The following is a 25,950-nucleotide window of genomic DNA, read 5'->3' as shown; positions in this document are numbered from 1 at the left end:
AGGAGATGTAGAAGCATATAATGTAACGTTCTCGTAACAATGCTGCACTCCCAACACTGAAAGTGTAAAAGAAGAATTGCAACATTACAAAATAACGTGTACAACAATATATTATCACACTTAATGACTGTGAACTGGTGTTTCGAGTTATTAGAAAAATGGCAATAACACCCGATTTTATTGGGCTCATTATATTAGACCCTTTTCTTAATCAGAGTTATTCGATTGGATTATTTGTTTATTTATTTATGTATATGTAAATATATTATAATAATATAATGTAATATTAAATATGAATAGAGAATATGACATATTTGACGCATTTGTTTTTTACGCTTTTATTTTGAAGGAAGCGTCAGTTATGTTGCTGCTGAGTGGAACTCAACTATCGCTACATTGTTTTCCAGGGAGACTGATTCACCTTAACACGTTGTAGTGTCACAGTGAAAACGTTCCGGAGTTAGGAACAGGACAGTTGTTAGCTAACAGATTTGTTTGTTGTGGTCGTATAATATTAAATATATATAGTGGCGTTTTTTAATGGCTCTGTTCACAGACTAGTTAACTATCTAAGGTAACGTGTTCTGATTTTATTCTGTGTTTAGTGTAATGTTAGGTGACGTTGGCTGTTGACGTTAACACTGAAGGCTTGCTGTCAACTCAGATTTTCCAGTTCTGCCCACAGTCCTTACGTTCATTAGCTCACTGTTTTACCGCAGTTCCTCTAACGTTGCTCGGTTATCAATAACCTCGCATTTAGTTTCTTCGCTAGTCTACTCCTCATAGCTAGAGTGTAACGTTAACATGAATCTGAACACTAAAGCTAGCTTCCATTAAATCATATAGCAACATATCTGTCATGTGATTCAATGCAACACAGAGGGCTGGGTATCGTGACTATAGGGCCATTAATATACTGATGTTTTTTCTTCTCCTTCGCCTTATTTAATGCTTGTGTAAATGTACATGTATTACCCTAACACAGCTGACCTTTAATGACCTAAATAGTTATGTTCATGCATACGTTGAGCTAATGAACTAAGTGAGTGGTGTTTTCCTCTCCTTTAGTTTAACTGTGTGTAAACAGATGCTGTCCATACAGTGTGTTCCTGCCAAGTGAGGCTGCTGTCAGCTGTTGGAACTACAGCTTCTGTGGCTGTCAGCACAGCAGGATGTCAAGCAGTGGGAACCAGTCCTGTCTGAAGGGAGCAGAGGACATTGTCTCCTTCCTGGTATGAACCCTGTCCATTTAGTATTCACACACATTTACAACATGATTACTGTTCATTCTCTATGTAAGAAGAAAATAAATAAGTACCTAATTAATTCCTCTTGGGGAAATTCAATGTTTACATTTTTTTAATTACACACATTCACATGCATTGGAGAGATGCCAGTGTGACAGGGTTGCCACGTGGTCGGTGCTCCACGCATGCATTACTCTCATCTAATTATTTAAGGAATTGGTTGATTACTTGATTGAACCTAATGTTTATTTGATCATATCAGAGGTTTGACTGCAGTTTACTAATGTGGCAGCTGTTGGTTAAATTAATTGCAGTGTTGCATACATGTTGAGGTGTTTGAGCAAAACACTGTACCCAGAACTGCTCCCAATGTGTGTCACAATGGAGGCAATCCTCTCACTCTGCGAATGCAATGTAACTGCTTCCAAAGACAAATATACTGGGCTCATTGTTACTCTAAGACATTGCAGCGTTGGTTCAAAGCGTTTATATCAGGCAACAGTTGAGAGGGACAAACAGAGAAGGTGTCACTGTATTGGTACAGTAATTCCTCACCAACAATTTTTTGACAAACAATTAATCAATTGCAATTTGATAAACAAAATCACTGACCATTCTCTGGTTGTAGCTTTTCTACTGGGAGGATGTTCTGCTTTCTATGACAGTAAACTGAACTGCTTTGGCTCTTGCACTGCTGGTTGGATAAAGCAAGACATTTATAAACATTGTCTGGGAAATTATTTTGGGCATATTTCACTATTTCTGCCATTTTATAGACTAAACAATGGAGAGACTAATTGTCAGAATAATTGTTCTTTGTTTACCAAGTAGGATGCATATTGTATCCCTGTCCCTCCAGTCAACTTTGTGAACCACTGGAAGAGGTGTGAGACTTCTGTTATACATTCTTACTGTACACTGCAGTCTGGATCTGAATGTAGTAGCACAGTTGGATAGTTCACCCTGAACTGAGATCATTCTGGAGTTTTTGTTCAGCACCTGGTAACACTGATAAATATACAACATCTGTTTCTCATGTTGTAGCTTCTGTTGCCATAGCAGCTCTTTCTGTCAAGTTCTCTCCCTCAGTAGGCTCTCTGCCTCTTTGCCTGTCAGTCATGTGTGTGTGTGTGCGTTTGTGTGTAGCCTCACACAGCTTTCACCTGCCCCGAGCCCCTACAGGAACGTGCAGACTCTCTGTGTACTAGCTGGTTAATGCACCTGCTTAAAGGGCCAGTCACCCAAATCACAAAAAAACAACTGTCATCACACTAATCTTTGAGAAATGCGTCTCAATTTTATGTGCTGAGGTTTTCAGATATCCACCTCTGAAGCTTGTCCTGCCAATCAACTATAATTGGGGTGTATATAAATGTTTGTGCTGCTCAAATCACTGAACAAATAAGCTTAATTTTCAGCTCTGAACCAAAAATGTCACCAGAGTCATTAGGAGTCATCCTCTGGTAAACATGAATGAATTTAATGGCAATCCATCCAATAGTTGTGGAAATGTTTCAGTCTGGACCAAAGTGGTGGATGTAATTATTGTGTCTGTTGGTCCACAGGTGTGTGTGTTTCATGAGTGGGAGGAATGGGCAGGCCTTGGTCAGTTGGAGGACTATCTGAGTGTTTTGGAGTACCTGCTGTGGGTCTTCACCCCTCTGGTCATCGTCTTCATCCTGCCCTTCCTCATCGTCATCCTCCTTTACCTCTCTATACTCTTCCTTCATGTCTACAAGGTATGCAGGCACTCGTTCCACCATACAGTCTGCACTACGTCAACTGTGAATGACCGTTCATGTCATTGACCAAATGTTCCACAAAGAATTCAAAATGCCATCCATTTGTGTAAAATAGTTATTGCTGAAATAGGAATGTTGAATGTTTGGAGGGAATTTCATCCCCAAATAAGAGACTACACCCATCGCTCGGTTCAATCCACAATAATCAATAATCAATCCACAGCATTAGAACCATATATCAAGAACCGACTGCCAGAATCAAGGTAGATGGATGTTTATCTATTAGAATAACATTCTACCAGGCAAGGCTGTTGTTAGAGCCCGACACTCTTTGCCTTCTATATTGAACCTTTAGTGAAAGCAATTTGGCAAAATAAAAATGGAAGGAATAGAGATCGGAGACAAAAAACACATTATCGTCCTTTTTGCGGGTGGTATAATTATTTCTTTTAGAGAACCAGATAAAAGATGATTGATTTTCTCAAGGCATTTGGTATACTCAGGATACAGAATCATCGTAGGAAAAACTCAAAATGTTACATGTAATTACTCCCCATCTCAGAAAATTAGGGATCCATGCAACTTGAAATGTAACTGTAAAAACTATAAAAATATCTTGGAGTGACAATAACCAAGAGACTTACAGTGTTATAGAACAACATATTCAAAAAGATATATGGTCATCTTTTCCCCTAGACTTCTGCTCTAGGATCCAGGTGGTTAAGATGAATATTGTAACAAAGTCACTCTTTTCAATCTTTATCAATAATGATAACATAAAACACATTCATCTTCTGGAATAAAATAATATCAAGGTTTATTTGGAACAGTAAGAAACACAGAACAAGATATACAACACTCTAACTCTCAAAAGGTAAATGAGGAACGTCCCTGTCGTCAGGTGAGCTGCAGGGCAGCAGAGAGGTTTGCTTGAAAAATAGGCTTTTAATTTCAGCCTTCAAAAAACCCCACGACTCAAAGAAACAAAACCTTCTTCAGCCTGATCACAACAGTACTGCTGCTGCTGCTCTTTCAAACGCCACCAATCTCTTGTGCCACTCACACATACGGCCATAGAGCCCGCCTTCCCAGTTCAAACTGGCCAATCAGGTCAGTACTCTAGAATAGAGTTGATAAGGTGAACAACAGATATACATTGTTTTTCTTAACTGAGTTATACCAACAAGGCCTTAATTCATTAATATGTTTCCATAAATACTGTACCTTCAAAATAAACAAATTATTTGTAAATCATTCAGTATTTCTCTTTAATTAGCTGCCATTACATCACACATCATTTACCATCACATCTGACTCGCCCCCTCACACACACATAAGGACTCCAGGTGTGCTCCCTCCTTAAGCTTCAACATGGCTTCCACAAAGGACTCAAACTCAGCTTATGGTTATGGATTTTCAATAATATATTTGTAAGACATTAACTTCATTCAAATGCATATTTCTTTGCCTTTTTATAATGGATATTGGAACCATAAATAACATTAAAAACACTGAATAACGGTCTACCTTTCTTAAACAGATTTAGCAAATAGTTAGTAAGGGAGCTGGTGGAAGGATATAGAGAGGAAAGTTCAGGATTTAGAAATTCCTGTTCTGGTATCAAACAGAACAGACAGGAACTATAAAGCATACAATAGATCCAATAACACAATTTACACTACACATCTGGGATAAGATCAGAGCTAAATATAGAAATATCAGACGGAGAATGGTATGAAATGTGTATCACACAGTGCACTACCACTAACTTGCTAGTATGGAAAGAGTTTGTTTGGATGAATCAAAGTAGGTTCTTCCTTAAACCCAGACCAGAAGCAGATAGCTAAATACCTTCTGGAATAATGTATATGCAATTATTAAAGACATTATGGGACAACTGTGCTGTGCTGTACCTAAGGAATATACAGGACTGTCTCAGAAAATTAGAATATTGTGATAAAGTTCTTTATTTTCTGTAATGCAATTAAAAAAACAAAAATGTCATGCATTCTGGATTCATTACAAATCAACTGAAATATTGCAAGCCTTTTATTATTTTAATATTGCTGATTATGGCTTACAGCTTAAGAAAACTCAAAAATCCTATCTCAAAAAATTAGAATAGTTCCTCAGACCAAGTAAAAAAAAGGATTTATAACAGCAAAACAAAATCAAACATTTGAAAATGTCCATTAATGCACTCAGTACTTGGTTGGGAATCCTTTTGCACGGATTACTGCATCAATGCGGCGTGGCATGGAGGCAATCAGCCTGTGGCATTGCTGAGGTGTTATGGATGCCCAGGATGCTTCAATAGCGGCCTTTAGCTCATTAGCATTGTTGGGTCTGGTGTCTTTCAGCTTCTTCTTCACAATACCCCACATATTCTCTATGGGGTTCAGGTCAGGGGAATTGGCCGGCCAATCGAGGACAGTAATGCCATACACCAGTTACTGGTGGTTTTGGCACTGTGGGCAGGTGCCAGATCATGCTGGAAAATGAATTCCTCATCTCCATAGAGCTTTTCAGCAGACGGAAGCATGTAGTGCTCTAAAATCTCTTGGTACACAGCTGCATTTACTCTGGGCTTGATGAAACACAGTGGACCAACACCAGCAGCTGACATGGCTCCCCAAACCATCGCTGACTGTGGGAACGTCACACTGGATTTCAAGCAACTTGGATTTTGCTCCTCTCCAGCCTTTCTCCAGACTCTGGCGCCTTGACTTCCAAATGAAATACAAAACTTGCTTTCGTCTGAAAAGAGGACTTTGGACCACTCTGCAACTGTCCAGTGCTTCTTTTCCATAGCCCAAGTCAGACGCTTCTTCCGTTGTCTTGAGTTCAGAAGTGGCTTGACCATGGGAATACGGCTATTGTAGCCCATTTCCCGGACACGTCTGTGAACAGTGGCTTTTGATACCTGGACTCCAGCTTCAGTCCACTGTCTTTGAAGCTCCCCCAAATTCTGGAAGCGACTCTTCTTCACAATGCTGTTAAGGCTGCGGTCATCTCTCTTGGTTGTGCAGCGTTTCCTGCCACATTTCCCCCTTCCAACAGACTTTTTGTGGATGTGCTTTGAAACTGCACTCTGTGAACAGCTTGCTCTTTGAGACATTTCTTTTTGTGTCTTACCCTCCTGATGGAGGGTGTCAATGATGGTCCTCTGGACAGCAGTCAGATCAGCAGTCTTCCCCATACTTGTGATTTAGTTTACTGAACCAAGCTGAGTGTTTTTCAAGGCTCAGGAAACCCTTGCAGGTGTTTCGAGTTAATTAGACGATTCAAGTGATTCGTTGAACACCCTACTAGTATACTTTTTCATGATATTCTAATATTTAGAGATAGGATATTTGAGTTTTCTTAAGCTGTAAGCCATAATCAGCAATATTAAAATAATAAAAGGCTTGCAATATTTCAGTTGATTTGTAATGAATCCAGAATGCATGACATTTTTGTTTTTTTAATTGCATTACAGAAAATAAAGAACTTTATCACAATATTCTAATTTTCTGAGACAGTCCTGTATGTATGAGAACATATGAGATGTATAAAGAAGAGATGCATATGTGGCAACATTTCTGTTTATAGCCAGCAAAAAAGCTATAACAAGAAACCGGTTTGAAGCGAAGCCTCAAGGGAAACAACAGTTTGAGACTGCCTGGGATATTTATTCAATGGAAAAGCTGATTTACCAACTATAAATTAAAAGCTATATCTTCGCAAAGAGTTGGGAAAATGAATGCGTTACATGAAACATGATGCCAATCATTTGTTTACTAAACTGTGAACCTCCCCTGATAACTGTTATTGCTGTATTAATGTTGTATTGTTTAGTGTTGCTGTTGTAAGGATTCTCATGATGATCTGTCCAGAGCTGCAATAATATTATAATAATAATAATTGCTGGTTACTGCAGCATTATTTCAATTTGTTTTTGGTCAAGCAAAAAGATTGTGTCCTCTCTGTCCATTATTGTAAACCTTTCTGAACACAATAGGAAAAACAGGAAGAAATTAACAGCAGGAAAATGTAGCGCTGCACTTTGCTCAGTAAGTAATCTGGCAAATCGACGACAACCCGAAAACATCCGACCTGTAACATTTCTGCCCCACGACACATTACATTACAGTTCATTACATTACAGTTCACTACATTACATTACAGTTCACTACATTACATTACAGTTCATTACATTAAAGTTCATTACATTACAGTTCATTACATTACATTACAGTTCACTACATTACATTACAGTTCATTACATTACATTACAGTTCATGACATTATTATATTACAGTTCATTACATTACATTACATTTTTACATTACAGTTCATTACAGTTCATTACATTATTACATTACATTACAGTTCATTACATTATTACATTGCATTACAGTTCATTACATTACATTATTACATTATATTACAGTTCATTACATTACATTATTACATTATATTACAGTTCATTACATTATATTATTACATTACAGTTCATTACATTACATTATTACATTATATTACAGTTCATTACATTACAGTTCATTACAGTTCATTACATTATTACATTACAGTTCATTACATTACATTACATTACATTACATTACAGTTCATTACATTATTACATTACAGTTCATTACATTACATTACAGTTCATTACATTATTACATTACAGTTCATTACATTACATTACATTACAGTTCATGACATTATTACATTACATTACAGTTCATTACATTATTACATTACAGTTCATTACATTACATTACAGTTCATTACATTATTACATTACAGTTCATTACATTACATTACAGTTCATTACATTATTACATTACAGTTCATTACATTACATTACAGTTCATGACATTATTACATTACAGTTCATGACATTATTACATTACATTACAGTTCATTACATTACATTACATTATTACATTACATTACAGTTCATGACATTATTACATTACATTACAGTTCATTACATTACAGTTCATGACATTATTACATTACATTACAGTTCATTACATTACATTACATTACAGTTCATGACATTATTACATTACATTACAGTTCATTACAGTTCATTACATTATTACATTACAGTTCATTACAGTTCATTACATTCCATTCCATTATTACATTACAGTTCATTACATTTCAGTTCATTACATTTCATTACATTTTTACATTACATTACAGTTCATTACATTACAGTTCATTACATTACATTACAGTTCATGACATTATTACATTACATTACAGTTCATTACATTACATTATTACATTACATTACATTACAGTTCATTACAGTTCATTACATTATTACATTACATTACAGTTCATTACATTATTACATTACATTACAGTTCATTACATTACATTATTACATTATATTACAGTTCATTACATTACATTATTACATTACATTACATTATTACATTACATTACAGTTCATTACATTACATTATTACATTATATTACAGTTCATTACATTACAGTTCATTACAGTTCATTACATTATTACATTACATTACAGTTCATTACATTATTACATTACAGTTCATTACATTATTACATTACAGTTCATTACATTACAGTTCATTACATTATTACATTACAGTTCATTACATTACATTACAGTTCATTACAGTTCATTACATTATTACATTACAGTTCATTACATTACAGTACAGTTCATTCAGCTGATGCTTTTGTCCAAAGCTTCTTACATAAAGTGAAAACAATCATGAGGATACAACTCCGAACAGCAAGAATCTTGCAAGTACATTATCTTCAGATAGGTGCAATCCTTTAAGTGCAGAACAATAGCTTCAAATAAGAACAAGTTTAACACACAGAAACTATAGGATACAAATTCAACTATTAGCTACAAATAAGCCAAACTAATGTAAGTGCAACATACAAGCTAGACACAAGCCTGAATTTAATCCTCTCTTATGCATTAGCATATTTAGTTGTTTTCTAACTCTCTCCACTGTCACATTGTAGGTTAGTAGGCAGCAGCATTCCTTATTCTCTCTGTTACTGATGACATTGTTGAGAACAACTATGGAAGCATCTGTGCTGATCTAGGTTAGGGTGGTTCAACGATGAGAATAAGGGAGTGAGCGTCCCTCACGCTCCTGCGGTCATTAATGAAGCCATGGAGATAAGCAGCCATTATACTGCAACATAAAACATCACTTATGCAGCTGTTGAAGGCCAGACAACAATCTTCCCCCTTTCCACCGCTCCCAAATTGTGGATCTCTCTGTAATGGTCCTGTCTAATGTTTACCTACATTTAGTATTATTATTATTAAGTGTATTTTCAAGTCATTTATCAGAGGGGTATATAAGAGAAGAATAATAATCTTTAATTTGACAGTCATGTCTATTCACAGTCATTGAAATGAAGCTTGAACAAAGATGACTATTAAGAATAAGCATCATGAACAAACTATTGAAATAAGATCCAGGCTGTTAAAAATGTGTTGCTGTTTTTCTGTTTGTGTTGTCGTTGAGTCGCTCTAACGGTATCTGTTCTGACGTGTTCTAACAGAGGAAGAATCAGCTGAGGGAAGCTTACTGCAACAACCTGTGGGATGGAGCCAGGAAGACCCTGGCTACTCTGTGGGACGGACATGGAGCCATATGGCATGGTAAGACACCATGGGCTTCATTTATTGATGATTTGTGGCATCCTTTCACATAGCATTTACAGTGCATCCGGAAAGTATTCATACCCCTTCACTTTTTCCACATTTTATTATGTTACAGCCTTATTCCAAAATGGATTAAATAAAAAAAGTGTGACAAAGTGACAAAAGTGTTTTAGAAATTATTGCAAATGTATTCAAATTAAAAAATAAGATATCACATGTACATAAGTATTCACACCCATTGCTGTGACACTCAAAATTGAGCTCAGGTGCATCCCGTTTCCACTGATCATCCTTGAGATGTTTCTACACCTTGATTGGAGTCCACCTGTGGTCAATTCAATTGATTGGACATGATTTGGAAAGGCACACACCTGTCTATATAAGGTCCCACAGTTGACTGCATGTCAGAGCCAAGAAGTCCAAGGAATTGTCTGTAGACCTCTGAGACAGGATTGTATCGAGGCACAGATCTGGGGAAGGGTACAAAAAAATGTCTGCAGAATTGAAGGTCCCAACGAGCACAGTGGCCACCATCATTTGCAAATGGAAGAAGTTTGCAACCACCAGGACTCTTCCTAGAGCTGGCTGCCCCGCCAAACAGAGCAATCGGGGGAGAAGGGCCTTGGTCAGGGAGGTGACCAAGAATCAAATCAAATCAAATCAAATTTATTTGTATAGCCCAATATCACAAATTATACATTTGTCTCAGTGTGCTTTACAGACTGTACAGGTTACGACATCCTCTGTCCTTAGACCCTCGCATCGCACAAGGAAAAACTTCCTAAAAGAAACCCCAAAATTAAAGGGGAAAAAATGGAAGAAACCTCAGGGAGAGCAACTGAGGAGGGATCCCTCTCCCAGGACGGACAGACGTGCAATAGATGTTGTGTGTACAGGATAAACAACATAGTACAAATACAACATTTGACAGAAATTATGTTGTGTTGGAAAAAAAAGAAATAGAAAGTATGGATGAATCCAGGAAAATGTCAATAAGGCTTCCCGGTGTCTAGCAGGACCAGGTCAGCAGGCACTGTCACAATTCATGATCCTGACGTAAACTTTATCAGTGGCAACCTGCCACATGAGAGACAAACACTCCGGGGATGATACCCTGGATGGTGAGTTAGTAACATACATTTACATAAATGCATACAGATAGAGAGGGAGAAGAAGAGAGAGGGAGGGGAGGAGAGAGGAAGAGAAGGAAGAGAGCAGGGAGGTGTCCCCCGGCAGTCTAAGCCTATAGCAGCATAACTAGGGGCTGATCCAGGGCAAACCTGAGCCAGCCCTAACTATAAGCTTTATCAAAAAGGAAAGTCTTTAGCCTACTCTTAAATGTGGAGAGTGTGTCTGCCTCCCGAACACAAACTGGAAGCTGGTTCCACTGGAGAGGAGCTTGATAGCTGAAGGCTCTGGCTCCCATTGTACTCTTAGAGACTCTAGGAACCACAAATAACCCTGCAGTCTGGGAGCGTAATGCTCTAGTTGGTTTATAAGGTACTATGAGATCTTTAAGATATGCTGGAGCCTGACCATTAATTGATTTGTAAGTCAGGAGAAGGATTTTGAATTCTATTCTGTATTTTACCGGGAGCCAGTGCAGTGCAGCTAATACAGGAGTAATATGATCCCGTTTCCTTGTTCTTGTCAATACACGTGCCGCTGCATTTTGGATCAACTGAAGAGTCTTAAGCGACTTTTTGGGACAACCCGATAACAATGAGTTGCAGTAATCCAGCCTTGAAGTAACAAATGCATGGACTAGTTTTTCTGCATCATTTTGAGACAGGATGTGTCTTATTTTTGCAATGTTACGTAGATGAAAGAAGGCAGTCCTTGAGATTTGTTTTATGTGGGAGTTAAACGACAGATCTTGATCAAAGATGACGCCAAGATTCCTTACAGTGGTGCTGGAGGCCAAGTTAATGCCATCCAGAGATACTATGTCATTAGAAAATGCGTTTCGGAGGCGTTTAGGACCAAGTATAATAACTTCAGTTTTGTCTGTGTTTAACATCAAAAAGTTGCTAGACATCCAAGTTTTTATTTCCTTAAGGCATGGTTGAAGTTTAGCCAATTGATTGGTTTCATCTGGTTTAATTGATAGATATAATTGGGTATCATCCGCATAACAATGAAAGTGTATAGAGTGGTTCCTTATAATATTGCCCAAAGGAAGCATATATAAGGTGAATAGAATCGGTCCAAGTTTTTTTTCCAAGTCCAAGATTTTGGTACGTAGCCAGATAATAGAGACAGGTTGATCATATTTAATAACGAAGTGTTAATTAAGGGTAAAACTTCTTTAAACAGTTTAGTTGGAATTGGGTCTAAAAGACAGGTTGATGGTTTAGACGATGAGATTGTTGAAGTTAGTTGGTTAAGGTTGATTGGAGTAAAACAGTCTAGATATATTTCAGGAGTTACAGATGTTTTTAAAATTCCAACAGTTGAAGTTAAGTCATTACCAATTGAGGTCAGGAGGAGATTAATTTTGTCTCTAATAATTATAATTTTATCGTTAAAGAAACTCATGAAGTCGTCACTACTGAGAGATATAGGAACAGAAGGCTCTGTAGAGCTGTGGCTCTCTGTCAGCCTGGCTACAGTGCTAAAAAGAAACCTGGGGTTGTTCTTATTTTCTTGTATTAAGGAAGAGTAATAAGCTGCTCTGGCATTACGGAGAGCCTTCTTATACGTTTTAAGATGATCTAACCAGACTAAACGAGATTCTTCCAATTTAGTGGAACGCCATTTACTTTCAAGATTTCTCGACTTTTGTTTTAGTTTGCGGATTTGTAAATTAAGCCATGGAGCGTTCTTTTTCTGTCGCTGTCACGTTCTTTTCAAGAACCCGAGGGTCACTCTGACAGAGCTCCAGCGTATCCTTGAGGAGATGGGAGAACCTTTCAGAAGATCAACCATCCAGGCAGCACTCCACCAATCAGGCCTTTATGGTAGTGTGGCCAGATGGAAGCCCCTCAGTAAAAGGCTCATGACACTCCGCTTGGAGTTTGCCAAAAGACACCTAAAGGACTCTCAGACCATGAGAAACAAACTTCTCTGGTCTGATGAAACCAAAATAGACATTTTTGGCCTGAATGCCAAGCCTTACCTCTGGAGGAAACCAGGCACCGCTCATCACCGGGATAATACCATCCCTACAGTGAAGCATGGCGGTGGCAGCATCATGATGTGGGGATGTCTTTCAGCAGTGGAAACGGGGCGACTAGTCCTGATAGAGGGAAAGATGAATGCAGCTAAGTACACTGAGACTCAGACTGGGGCGAAGGTTCACCTTCCAACATGACAACGACCCGACAACGAGAAAGTCTGTGAATGTCCTTGAGTGGCCCAGCCAGAGCCCAGACCTGAATCCAATTGAACATCTGTGGAAAGAGCTAAAAGTGGCTGTGTACCGAAGCTCCCCAAAATAAGTGTGCCAAGCTTGTAGCATCATACTCAAGAAGACTTGAGACTGTAATTGCTGCCAAAGGTGCTTCAACAAAGTATTGCGTAAAGGGTGTGAATACTTATGTACATGTGATATTTAATTTTTAATAAATTTGCAAAAGATTCAAAAAACCCTTTTTCACTTTGTCATTATGCGGTATTGTGTGTAGAATGTTGAGATAAATTGAATTTAACCCATTTTGGAATAAGGCTGTAACATAACAAAATGGAAAAAGTGAAGGGGTATGAATACTTTCCGGATGCACTGTATATACAGCGCACAGGGAGCAGTGTGGGGGTCCAGTGTCCTGCTCAAGGGCACCTCAGCAGTGCTCATGAGGCGACTGGCACCTCTCCAGGGACCGGTCCACACACCTAACTTTGTCCTTTCAGAGACTCCTTATAGGAGTTTCTGTGTTTAGTTGTGTTTTCTAACTTTGCAGGGTTATTTTCCAAATGCTTGTGTTTTGTCTTTGTGCACTTGTGCTCTAAGTTGCAAGGGCATTGAGCGCTCAGCGCCACAGTACTAACTTTTAACTTTTAATGGAATAACATGAATTCCTCATGTGTACCAGGTTATGAGATCCATGGGATGGAGAAGATCCCTGACAAAGGAGCAGCACTGATAGTGTACTATCATGGAGCCATTCCCATCGACTACTATTACTTTCTGGCCAATGTTATCATCCAGAAGGGACGGCCCTGCCACTCTGTAGCTGACCACTTACTCTTCAAGATCCCAGGTACACACACATGAATGCATACACTACTAACACAAGTCCTGCTACTGCTGGTCTCATTATACTGCATGTGCAGTGTTTGTTTTGGTTTACTTTTCATTGTGTTGTTTTTAATAGCTTAATTTACACGATTTAGGGCTTAGCTAAAACAAAACATTGAAAAAGAAATGATCTCAATTATACAAGTCCACTGTTTAAACGTTCATATGTTTTATGACGTAAATGTGGTATGGTTTTAATTACAACATAGAGGGGAAAAGCATCACATTCAAACAAATAAAAAAAGATAGAGCGACTTTGTTTCAACCTTTTTAAAGGCTTTATTGTCACGTGCACAACAGCAATGACAATCTGAATTCCCAGGCTCCAACAATGCAACAGTACAGTATACTTAAGATATAAAGTATTGCAAGAAGAAATCAAATACTGCAAGAACATAATGGTGGAATAACTAAATGCAGGAATAGGTCAAATATATACTTAGAATAAGATAAAAAGGAATGTAAAATTACGTAATTATAAATATGTGGACTACAGACGGCAGCAGACAGGACAGCTTGTTGCCGGGGTGATGGGGGTCTTTAGTGATCCTGTGTGTCTTCTTCCTGCACCTCTGGGTATAGAGGTCCTCTTGGATGGCAGCTCCATCCTGGTGATGTGCTGAGCAGTGTAACTAAAGTCAAAATGAAGCACGTACAAAAAGCTTTTGTACCCAAATCAGTCCGAGCGTTCGAGTTCTATTCTCTCCGTTTCCTCGTTCAGTGTTTTGGGTTGACTTTGTTTTTGTCCATTTCTAGACTTGTTTAGCAAAAAAACAGTGTAACTCTTATGCCAGGATCAGAGTACATGATCAGTCAGATAATGGTCCAACTCAGTCAATCACAGTCGTGGGCGTCAGGGATGGAGATGAGTGTCAGGTGTGACAGTTGCTGGTTTTATTCTGTATAGTGTGAAAGATGGCTGACGGAGCATCTGGGACGCTTCAACCTTGTCTAGTTTGACAACTTTTTGCAACATGTTTGGTGACGTTAACCAACACGAGCATAGAGTGGAGGATTCGAATCAACTTTTGATTGTCACAAATGTACACAGCATCACGCACACAGTGAAATTTAGACCCATCCTAGTATTATGAGCAGTGGGCAGCTGTTATAGTGCCGAGGAGGCCAATTGGCACCTCTCCAGGTACCAGTCCACACTCCGTAGTTGGTCCGTTCTGGGACGGATGGCACTCCACCAATGTAATCGTACCTGTGGGTTTGAGCCCTCTGCACACACATTCTTACCTTTATTATTACCTTTACCTTTACTGACTAGAAATGGCTTATGTCTTAGATTCTCTTTATTTTTTACTTGCATGATTTTTCTTTTTATTGGATGAGCATTGCTGCAGGCAGATCTTTCACTTCTCTGTAATTGCTGTGCATCAGGGTTACCAGTCCACCACGTGTCCTGGAAGATTTCAATGTCCGGGAGAAATTCCGATAAAATATTCTTGTTGCGCATCGATGAGGCAGACTGTGGCTGGTGACGACTCATCCTTGTCGGTAATTGGTTTGGATGGCTGGTTCAGCATATTCTGGAAGCACTGAGGGGACGGAGTGATAATGAATTGTGGAAATTTGAGCCTATTTTAATTTCCAACGTGTAGTCTGCAGTGTCTCTTGACCAATCCACAGCAAGATCACCTGATCTGACACATCTTCAAAGAAAAGACAATCATCTTACCAGTCTTCAAAAATCAAAAAATCCTCTACAGTAAGGATGTGACCATGTGTTTGGAAGCGACTTTCAGTCCAGACAGAGTGTAGCTCGCCCGGGTGAGTAGGCCTACAACATGTGGCCCCGGCACCTTGGACCGCCATCGGGTTCGGCTCTGTGGCTGCGTACCCCTCTCCGGTCTCGGTTGTGTTGGGGCAGCAGTCATACATCTGGTGTGCTCTCGCTCTCACTGATCGTCTCCACAGGTGCGTCTCATTTGTTGACGGCTGTGGCCAGTTTAAATCAGAACAGAAACTAAACACAAACACGAGAACTCAACACCACACCTGGTGTATTAAACCCACAACAACTTAAATATAAATGATCATGATTACATGCTAAACTAAATAAACAAACTTAAGCTATGATACGTGAACTCAAAACACAGCAACTCAAAACACAACAATAAAATAAAAGTAATCCCAGGCCTCACACAAGCATCCCAGAGGAAGCTACTAAAATGAGGGACACAAATCAAATCAAATTTATTTGTATAGCCCAATATCACAAATTATACATTTGTCTCAGTGTGCTTTACAGACTGTACAGGTTACGACATCCTCTGTCCTTAGACCCTCGCATCGCACAAGGAAAAACTTCCTATCTTATAATTTTATCGTTAAAGAAGCTCATGAAGTCGTCACTACTGAGAGATATAGGAATAGAAGGCTCTGTAGAGCTGTGGCTCTCTGTCAGCCTGGCTACAGTGCTGAAAAGAAACCTGGGGTTGTTCTTATTTTCTTCTATTAAGGAAGAGTAATAAGCTGCTCTGGCATTACGGAGAGCCTTCTTATATGTTTTAAGATGATCTAACCAGACTAAACGAGATTCTTCCAATTTAGTGGAACGCCATTTACTTTCAAGATTTCTCGACTTTTGTTTTAGTTTGCGGATTTGTAAATTAAGCCATGGAGCTTTCTTTTTCTGTTTTATGATCTTCTTCTTTAGAGGAGCGACAGAGTCGAGTGTTATTTGCAGTGAGGCTGCAGCGCTATCAACAAGATGATTAATTTGGGAGGGACTAAAGTTAGCATTGGAGTCCTCTGTTATATTGATATTGAGTCCTGGTATTGAATTAAGTGCTGATGGAATCACTTCCTTAAATTTAGTCACAGCACTTTCAGATAGACATCGAGCGTAGGATATTTTGCCTACTGGCTTGTAGTCCAGTAACAGGACTTCAAAAGTTATTAAAAAATGGTCTGATAAAAGAGGATTATGTGGACACACTAATAAACTTTCAATTTCAACACCATATCCCAGAACAAGGTCCAGAGTGTGGTTTAAACAGTGAGTTGGTTCATGTACATTTTGACTGAACCCAATTGAATCTAATATTGAGATAAATGCATTATTAAGGCTGTCACTATCAACATCCACATGAATATTAAAGTCACCTACAATAATTACTTTATCTGTTTTAAGGACTAAACTTGATAAAAATTCTGAGAATTCAGATAGAAATTCAGAATACGGACCAGGAGGGCGGTACACAGTAACAAATAAAACTTTTTTTTCCATGTTGGGTTTGAGAGCGTAAGAACAAGGCTTTCAAAAGAGTTATAGTTTAGTTTAGGCTTAGGATTGATCAAGAGGTTTGAGTCAAATATGGCCGCAACTCCACCTCCTCGGCCAGTACCTCGAGGAATGTGAGTATTAATATGACCAGGTGGAGTGGATTCATTTAGACTGACATATTCTTCATGTCTCAGCCAGGTTTCAGTGAGACAAAATAAATCAATCTTATTATCTGATATTAAATCATTTACCAATCCAGCTTTCGTTGATAAAGACAAAACACAAATATATCGAGGACGTGAAGCTCTAAGTGAATTTGGGCTTGACTTTCACCCGCTGACGAACACCGTTCCCCTTGTTGAGGGACCAACTTGGAATGTTGTGTTTACAAACCAAAACTGACAAATCCTTCTCATGGTGCCTTTAAGAAGTGATCTCTCTTCCCCTCAGCTATTTGTTATTCTCCTGCACCCTTGTCCTGTATCATCCTGTCCTTTTCCTCCAGGTTTCAAGTTACTGTTGGAGGTGTTCAGTGTGATCCATGGTCCTCAGGAAGAGTGTGTGCGGGCTCTGAGGAATGGTCACCTGCTGGGGATTTCTCCAGGAGGAGTGCGAGAGGCTCTGTTCAGTGACGAGACGTACCCTCTCCTCTGGGGCAAACGCAGAGGCTTCGCTCAGGTCGCCATCGACTCTCAAGTGGTGCGTTGCCGTTCTTCAAATCTACTGTCCCTGTCTGACTGTCTGTCAGGGCTGTTGTTAGATTTTCAGCCTGGAGTCATTGTAGATTACATTCACATTATAAATGTCATGTTATGTTACATTACATAACAGGTACAGCATCTTTGTAGGTCAAACTGTCTTAAATGTTTTTGGATGCGTGGATAGTTTTGCATCACTTTTTCAAAATTTTCTTCACATAAAAAATGTCCACAGCATGTCTGGATTGTTCTGAATCACAGTCGACTAAATATATTGTTGTTGCTACACTAACTGAACAAATATCAATGCTCTGTATCCTTGTTAGAATCCTGCAGTGAAGCCTTCCTCTCTAATCTTCTCTTTCTCTTCCAGCCAATCATTCCAATGTTCACGCAAAATGTGCGGGAAGGCTTCAGATCTCTGGGAACACTCAGTAAGTGTAGAAGAAAGCACCACCAAGCTGATGGACACACACACACACACACACACACACACACACACACACGCACACGCACACGCAGGGAGACACAGCACATTCCATACATCTTGCATTTGGATGTGTTTCGTATGGAGAATGTGGCGACACATGGACTTGTAGATTTGGATGTCTCTGAGTGGCTCTGGCAGCAGCACAGTGTGTGTGTGTGTGTGTGTGTGTGTGTGTGTGTGTGTGTGTGTGTGTGTGTGTGTGTGTGTGTGTGTGTGTGTGTGTGTGTGTGTGTGTGTGTGTGTGTGTGTGTGTGTGTGTTCATGGTAATGAGGGAACATGTGTGACTCTTTGATGTTTCTAATTTTCGTTTTGGACGACACTGGGGCTGCCTGGTTAAATCAAGCTTTGATACACACTAGGGTTGGACGTTAACGCTTTAAGAACAATAACGATATCTGAAATTATCATCAAAACTAAAAGCTGAAGAGAGTTATAGTTATAAATATCTATGGACTGGTCACGCACGTGTTGCAACACCCAGGCAAGTAGAAGCTGAGACAATGAGGGACTTTGTGTACAGTTTATATTTCTCCATGTAACATGCTCTCTCTCTGTCTCCTTGTTAATTCAGGGTTTTTCCGCTGGCTGTACGAGAGGTTCCGCCTCCCTATTGCTCCGGTTTATGGTGGATTTCCTGTGAAGTTTCGGACTTTCCTTGGTGATCCCATCCCATTTGACCCCAACCTTAACGCTGCAGAGCTGGCAGAGAAAGTCAGTGAACTAAAGCTATTGTACTGCAGGGAAATCTTTCTTTCTCTCTTCTCTTCAAATCCTGTGAGCATTGTCTAACACACACATAGGCTTTTAAATCTACTAGTGCAGTGCCTGGGCTCATACAAACAACTTCACACGCGACACCGCGTCTGTGGTCCTCAGCTGCACACCTGCCATGACATATTTGAGTCACACCCAAGTCGCGGCTACTCACGGTACAAAAACAAGCAGGAACATACACTCATTCACAGGCAGAACCCCAGGGGCAGACTTTACCATTATGCAAGGTAAGCACCTGCCTCACAGCAGACCTCAATTATTCCTCTCAAATACAGATTGAAAAGCTTGTGACATTTCACACGCCTTACAACGGAACCATCTCTAAATAATACAGAGACATATATCGTGTATTGAACGTGTCACCTGTCAAAACTTCTACCCTGCATGTCCTTGGGTCCACAGCAATACGGTTCTGGAGATATGCAGAGGACACACACACACACACACACACATTCCTTTCTTTATAGTTGGATAACTCTATTTGTTTTGATAACATTGCATTTGTGCTAACAATGACATTGTAGATTGTATATTACATTGTTTACTACAGAGTCTCACAGCTGTAATTTAACATGGTGATGGACCCTATATATGAGCAGTGTGAGCGGTGTCCTGCAGGATGTTTGTGACTCTGTGAGCTGTCGGACAGACAGCGATCACTTATACACGGTGCTGTTGCTCTACAGGTGCAGCAGGGAGTTCAGTCTTTGATAGACCAGCACCAGCAGATCCCAGGGAACATCCTGAGAGCCTTGTTGGAGAGATTTCACTCCAAGCACAAAGACCATTAACACCAGAAGTACAACAGAGACCAGCGATCCAGTGTGGGACCAAAAGGACACATTGGCTCAGATGGTTTGGTGGCCTAACTTGTTGGAATATTTGCACAGCTCTCTTCCCTGCTTCCAAACACCACTGACTGGCTGCTGAGGTTCCTTCACACACATGCTCTTTGTATTGCACGCTTCCCACATGTTTCCTTGCGTACATGAACTCCTTTTTCCATCGGATGAATCTGTTAAATGCTAGACTTCCAGAATTTGTGACATTGGACTTGACAGTAGTCAAAGACGACATAATGATTCATTACTGACGTGCACAATATGTTCTTACATGTTTGCCTTAATTAATTACTGTGCGGTCTGTTAAAGATGGACTTTAGTTCTGTGGGCTGGTTGGTTGGTTAAACTTCTGGTTCGATGTAGATGTTCTCAGTTTATATTTATGGGATTCAGGCAATTTCTTCGTTACAACTTGTGATAAAAGTACATTCATGTGAGCAAGAGATAGTGTTGGTTAGTCAATACATTAGTAGTTGTGTCCATGCCTATAGATTACAGTGACTATACAGACAATTGCCTGTAATGATATACTTAACATCACTGAGTTTGCACATCTTCAGTTCCACTTGACTTGGAGCAAACAGTGGAACACACACACACACACACACACACACACACACACACACACACACACACACACACACACACACACACACACACACACACACACACAGTAGATCAGCTGGACCCAGTGGTAAAGGCTTTTCTGTTTTTATTTCTTTAAGTTGGAGATCCATGTATGCACAGTATCGTAGTTGCCCCAGGTTACTGGAGTATGACATGATAACACAACATGATGTACATGAGATTGTATATAAAGTCCCACACACTATAGAAAACAGCATTTTTTAATATAGAGATGACACAGTGTTCATTGTATTGACTTTATACATAAATTCCAGTGTTTTCCCTTTTCCTTTCATTTATACAGGCATGCAGATAATGGTCACGCTTTATTCATAAGGCTCTTACTTTTAGTTATTTCCTGGAAATTGTCCCATCAATTTAAATAATAATAATCGTCTGTGTCCCCGTCAATTCTGCACACACGACTTATAAAGGGCTATTTAAGTTGGCAGTATAATTGAGCGCAAAGAAAGTTAATCGTGGATATCAATGATATGATCTCTTCCAGCACCATGTATACAGTTGAATGAGCATATCATTATAATTAGTTGCTAATTAAAATGAAAGCGTAACTTAATGAACCTGTAAAGATGCGTCAGGCCCTCAGTAATACAGAGTTGTAGTCCTTTCACTAAACGTGGTTCATCTCACACTACAGTACCTTCTCACTGATGAAACATTAATACACTGCCAGCGACAGGCGGATGTGGTGCCTTTATGTACTTAGACAGGCTGGACAAAATAACCAGAACACCTGAGTCAGGTGTTTAATCATCGGTAGTTTATGTTGTATACAATGACACCATACTCTCAGGTGTTTCTACTATTTTGTCCCTTTTTCTATTTATATTTCCAATAGAATCATTAGGCTTTAAAATGAACCGAACATATTTCAGAGAACTCGTGGTATGATTATTTCTTATTTGTATTGTCAGTGAGCCGTCCACTGTTAGCTGAGGGATTGTCTCTCAAATGTCCAGGTGTGTACGGACTCTTGGGGTTGTCCGTGTCAGACCGTCTCTGGTTGCTTACCTCCACATGTAATACCTTTTTAATATTTTAATTTTCTTGTAGCGGTTTCCATTTGCTCAGAAGCAAGAGCAACCATCTTGTTCTGAAACTTCTGAAAGACGATTGCAGTAACTGTGATTATTTTCTGCTCTCCTCTGTTTTATCTGGATGTAAACTGCACATGTGATATTGAACTGTTGGCCGGGCACTTTCAGCTTTCTTTAAATCCTGCGGCTGTTCCAACAGCTCAGAAGTGAGAGCTGGAAGCTGTCACTTCAAAGAGTTTCCCTTTGAGTGATTCTAAGATGCATACATTAAAAGCCTTTGAAGCAGGCTGGTATAAAGTTGTAAAATAATAACAAATAATAGAAAAAGCAGGCAACGCATGTGAAGAATGTGAGACGAAGTGTTCTGTCCCTCTGGCCTCCAGCCAGGACTTCACTTGACGAGCCTCACAAGTTTAGTTCTGTATACATTTGCAACAGCCGACATCAATCCTTCAGTAGCGTGTGTGTGTGTGTGTGTGTGTGTGTGTGTGTGTGTGTGTGTGTGTGTGTGTGTGTGTGTGTGTGTGTGTGTGTGTGGACGGACTGTCGTTGTCCACTCACAAACAAGTCTCTTCTCACTGTAATATTTATCATATCCATACAGATACTGATCTTTCACTTTATTGTGTGAGTATGTAAATAATGTGTTTTGCACACGTGGTCGTCACTGCCAACTCAGATTATTTTAGCATTTTTAAACATGTTTGGTTTCGTGAGACCGTCTTTTCTTGAGTGACGTCTAACTGGGTGCTTTTCTTCTGTGAACTTGTTGCCTTTTTCCATATGTTGTTGGTTTCCAGATGATCTAACATTTATTTTTAAATTATGACAATATTTAAATGTTGCACTTTTAAATATTGAGATTCTCTTCAACCAGTTAATAAATCTATTTTATTAAGATGTTTCATGCTAATTCTTTTCTGCTGTTATTATATTACCAGAGTTGTTTGTGCTGGTGCTGCCTCTGGTCTAGTTGCCACATCATAGCCCCCCAGGGCTGTTTGCTCGGCCCCCTTGTGTTCATGCTGTACACCCACAACTGCAACCCCCGCAGAGTACAGCATGGATTTACCCGAGGTACTTTGCCAGCTGTAATGTTATTAACGTTTTTAAGTTAGTATCATGTTATACACTGGGAAAATGCAGTCTTACTAAATATATATATATAAAATATCTAAATAACACAGCCAAGTGTCAGGTGTACACCCAACAAAGCATCCCCCCCAAGAAAGAAACCTCCCTTTTAACGGGAAGGCACTCGAGCAGAACGTTGCCTCGATTGGTTGGGTTAAGAGAGAAAGAGAAGAAGAAGTATAGAAATATGACTAATATTATAATAACAGTAGCAGTAGGCATCGAGCAGATCCACGGCTACATGCGCAGCCACCATCCAAACTCCGGGAGCGACCATGAATCCATGTCAACTTACGGTTTGACAGTTTAAACAGCAATAGTGTTGTGAGAGCACAGCACCCTAAAAAGCCATCAGTGCGGAGGACCAATTAATACAGCAAGAAGGTCCTGACATCATCCAAGTGTCTTATATCTGTGGAGGCATGTTGCTAAACATTTGGGATTATCCTCCTGTGAAGGTAGAATGTATTATATAGTTTTAGCAAGGTGGACATAAAATGCCATCTGTAAGTTGACAGCTGGGCCTCGACTCCCTCTGAGCAGAACACACCTCTGAGATCTTCTTCACCACCATCGAGTTGAGTTTATGTGAATACTGAATCCAGTAAATCACTTCATCTATCCAATGAGATCGACTTATATCATCTTGAAACGGTCAAGTACTGGAACTAAAATATTATACAAAGTTATTTCAGTATTGATGTCACTTTGCCTTTTTGTATAGACGGAATCGGAGTTTCGGGCTTCCGGTGGAATCGCAATGCATGCTGGGGTGGCAAGCCTAGAAAAGCGTTAGGGTTAGGGTTAGGGTAGATCCATGCCGAATGTGGCGTATGGGAAGTTTTCATTAAATGAGTACATTTTGCTTTCAAAAAGCAATACTCAGAATCTGCGAGAGGATTGAAAGATATTTGTTTCAACCAGCCAGAGTCAAACAGTCTAAATGCTTTGCCTTCTTTGTATTCGTTCAAAGTTTGTTTATGAAACTCGTGGTTACCTGGGTGGTCAGACATTAAAAATAATGTTATATCGCTGAGGTATATCGGCGGCCAAGAAGTCATGCTGTTGTTTTCATTGACCCAGCCATCCTGCAATGTCAAGGGATCAGGCACTGAAACGCCACTCGACATAACCAAAAGCTTAGTCTTTTCTTTTTCTGTGATTGAAAGTCTTTCGTTAGCTGTTGGTTGCTCCTCAATGCCTATCTCTGATGCAGCAAACACCCTGGCAATAAGCTCGAGTTTTGTTCCTGAAACCTTTAAATTCCGCTTGCAGCAAAATAGAAAGGAGTTCAGAACTCATTGTAGAGTAGTAGGTTTGTTTACAACACGCTTGAAGAATAAGCTAAATACAATGTAAACACGTAGAGAAGAAATCCAATATGGCGGCCCTTGTAGAGTTGGTGCTCACTTTTCTAGGCTTGCCACACCAGCATGCATTGCGATTCCATCGGAAGCCCGAAACTCCGATTACGTCTATTTGTGTATCCAAAAATGGGATCTTTGGTTTAATGTTTAATGCCGAAAAGTAAGTAAGTAAGATTCATAGGAATATTGCTTGGAATCAACAGTATAATACAGTATTAACGCAGTACTCTGCAATAATAATTCAACTGTACAATACTCTCAAGTTATTGTTAGTATGGTAAATATAGTCTGTATTGTACAGTTTAGATATAATAATTATTGTTATAACCCCAGTTATGGTTGCTGACAGGGGTGAAGTGATATAACCTGGAAACCAAAGAGGCCGGAGGACTGGAACACTGGAGGGTGTGGTCAACAGATCAAAGCTAGAACAGGAGCTGTGCTGAATAAAATGAAAAGAAACAATTCAACTACATACCTGTAACACCAAACACTACCAGAAGCTGCTTCTTTTTCTTCTTCTGTGGTGTTTTACAGCAGCCCTCATGTTGCACTGCTGCCACCTTCTGGAACTAGTTCATTACTGCGCCATCGTCATTCTAGATCTTTTTTCAGACCAGTGTCTCTCAAGAAGTCCAACAAGTATTTTCTTCCTTTCCCTCCACACTCTAGAATATTCTTCACTGATGTTTCTCTTCTTATGTCACTTAGCCTCACTTCTCTGTCTGTCCCTTGTCTCCTCCCTGACACTAGTACATGCTGTGCTGTCTCTGGCACTGCTCACATGACAAGATGAACTGTGCTGTGTCCTACTCTCACTCTGCTCAGCTTCACCTGTTCCCTCCTGTTTGTTCCTCTGCTTGCTGTGCCGCCCTCGTCTCCCTTTTATGTTCTGAGAGCCATAATAAAGTAACCTCACTGCCTCTCCTCAAGGTATTAAAAAGGTCTTAAAAGTCATTAAATGTGTACTTAAAGAATGTGCAAATACCCTGGTTATGATCTTTATGATACTGAAAGCTGTATATCTTTTCATTACACTGTACATGTAAAAGCCCCAACAGGAGTTTAAAATGAGCAAACTACAAACTCTCTGTGCAGCACGTCAGTTTCATGCTTTTAAGTACTTTCAACCAGGAGACTGCTGTTAGTGTCCCACATGATAAGAAAAGTCAACTTGGACTTATTATAAATGACATGACGTACTTAACTTACGTCACGTACATATTTAACTTATAAACGTAACGTAAGTTATCGAACAAACAAACATATTTTAAACCATGATATTTTACTAAACCTAAACAAGTAGTTTTGATTCAATTCAAAAATGTTGATTAACCATGTCTTTAAAACTGTGACCATAATGCGGGAAATAATGTTTCCCTCAAAATGTAATTGAGAATGCACTTTTGTTGTATAGGAACATCATTTTTAAGAAACAGGACCGACACAAGATAAGGGTAAGACATCGACAGGAAACAAGAAGCGTATCGAGAACATAATGATAAAACATACGCTGATGCTGGAATAGATTACATAAAAAACTATAAAAACTCTGCCACTAGAAAATAGTCAATGATCAATAAATCTGAATTCTCTTATTTCCCAGCCCAGCTAATTGAAATATTAATGCAATATGTAATTATGCTTTATGGTATGTTGATAGAACTTGTATCTTTTTTTATCAACTTGTCATCATGTTGTTTGTCCTCTGTACATGTTGGAAGTTAAATCATTTGTGAACTGTGACCAAGGTTTAACACCAGTGGCGGGCCGTGCATTTCCCACCTAGGCCTTCAGTGATGTCCTACACAGTCCTACCTGAATTATTCCA

At 39.4% G+C, this 25,950-nt stretch overlaps 1 protein-coding gene across 2 annotated transcripts; it reads left to right on the top strand.

The window, feature by feature from the left end:
- Window positions 1-444: 444 nt before the first annotated feature.
- Window positions 445-22,519, top strand: tmem68 (transmembrane protein 68). Of its 2 annotated transcripts, XM_029454161.1 has the most exons (9): window positions 445-574; window positions 1,069-1,232; window positions 2,813-2,986; window positions 9,551-9,650; window positions 13,685-13,852; window positions 17,634-17,827; window positions 18,200-18,260; window positions 18,889-19,028; window positions 19,778-22,519. In XM_029454161.1, exons 2-9 carry the CDS (start codon window positions 1,173-1,175, stop codon window positions 19,880-19,882), a joined length of 1,002 nt encoding a protein of 333 aa, XP_029310021.1. In that variant the 5' UTR covers window positions 445-574; window positions 1,069-1,172; the 3' UTR covers window positions 19,883-22,519. The 2 variants fall into 2 exon arrangements, with proteins under 2 accessions (XP_029310021.1, XP_029310022.1); XM_029454162.1 differs by lacking the exon at window positions 2,813-2,986.
- The last annotated feature ends 3,431 nt before the right edge of the window (window positions 22,520-25,950 follow it).

Source organism: Cottoperca gobio, chromosome 17 (genome assembly GCF_900634415.1).
Source record: "Cottoperca gobio chromosome 17, fCotGob3.1, whole genome shotgun sequence".
NCBI lineage: Eukaryota > Metazoa > Chordata > Actinopteri > Perciformes > Bovichtidae > Cottoperca > Cottoperca gobio.
This window is presented reverse-complemented; position numbering and strand designations above follow the sequence as displayed.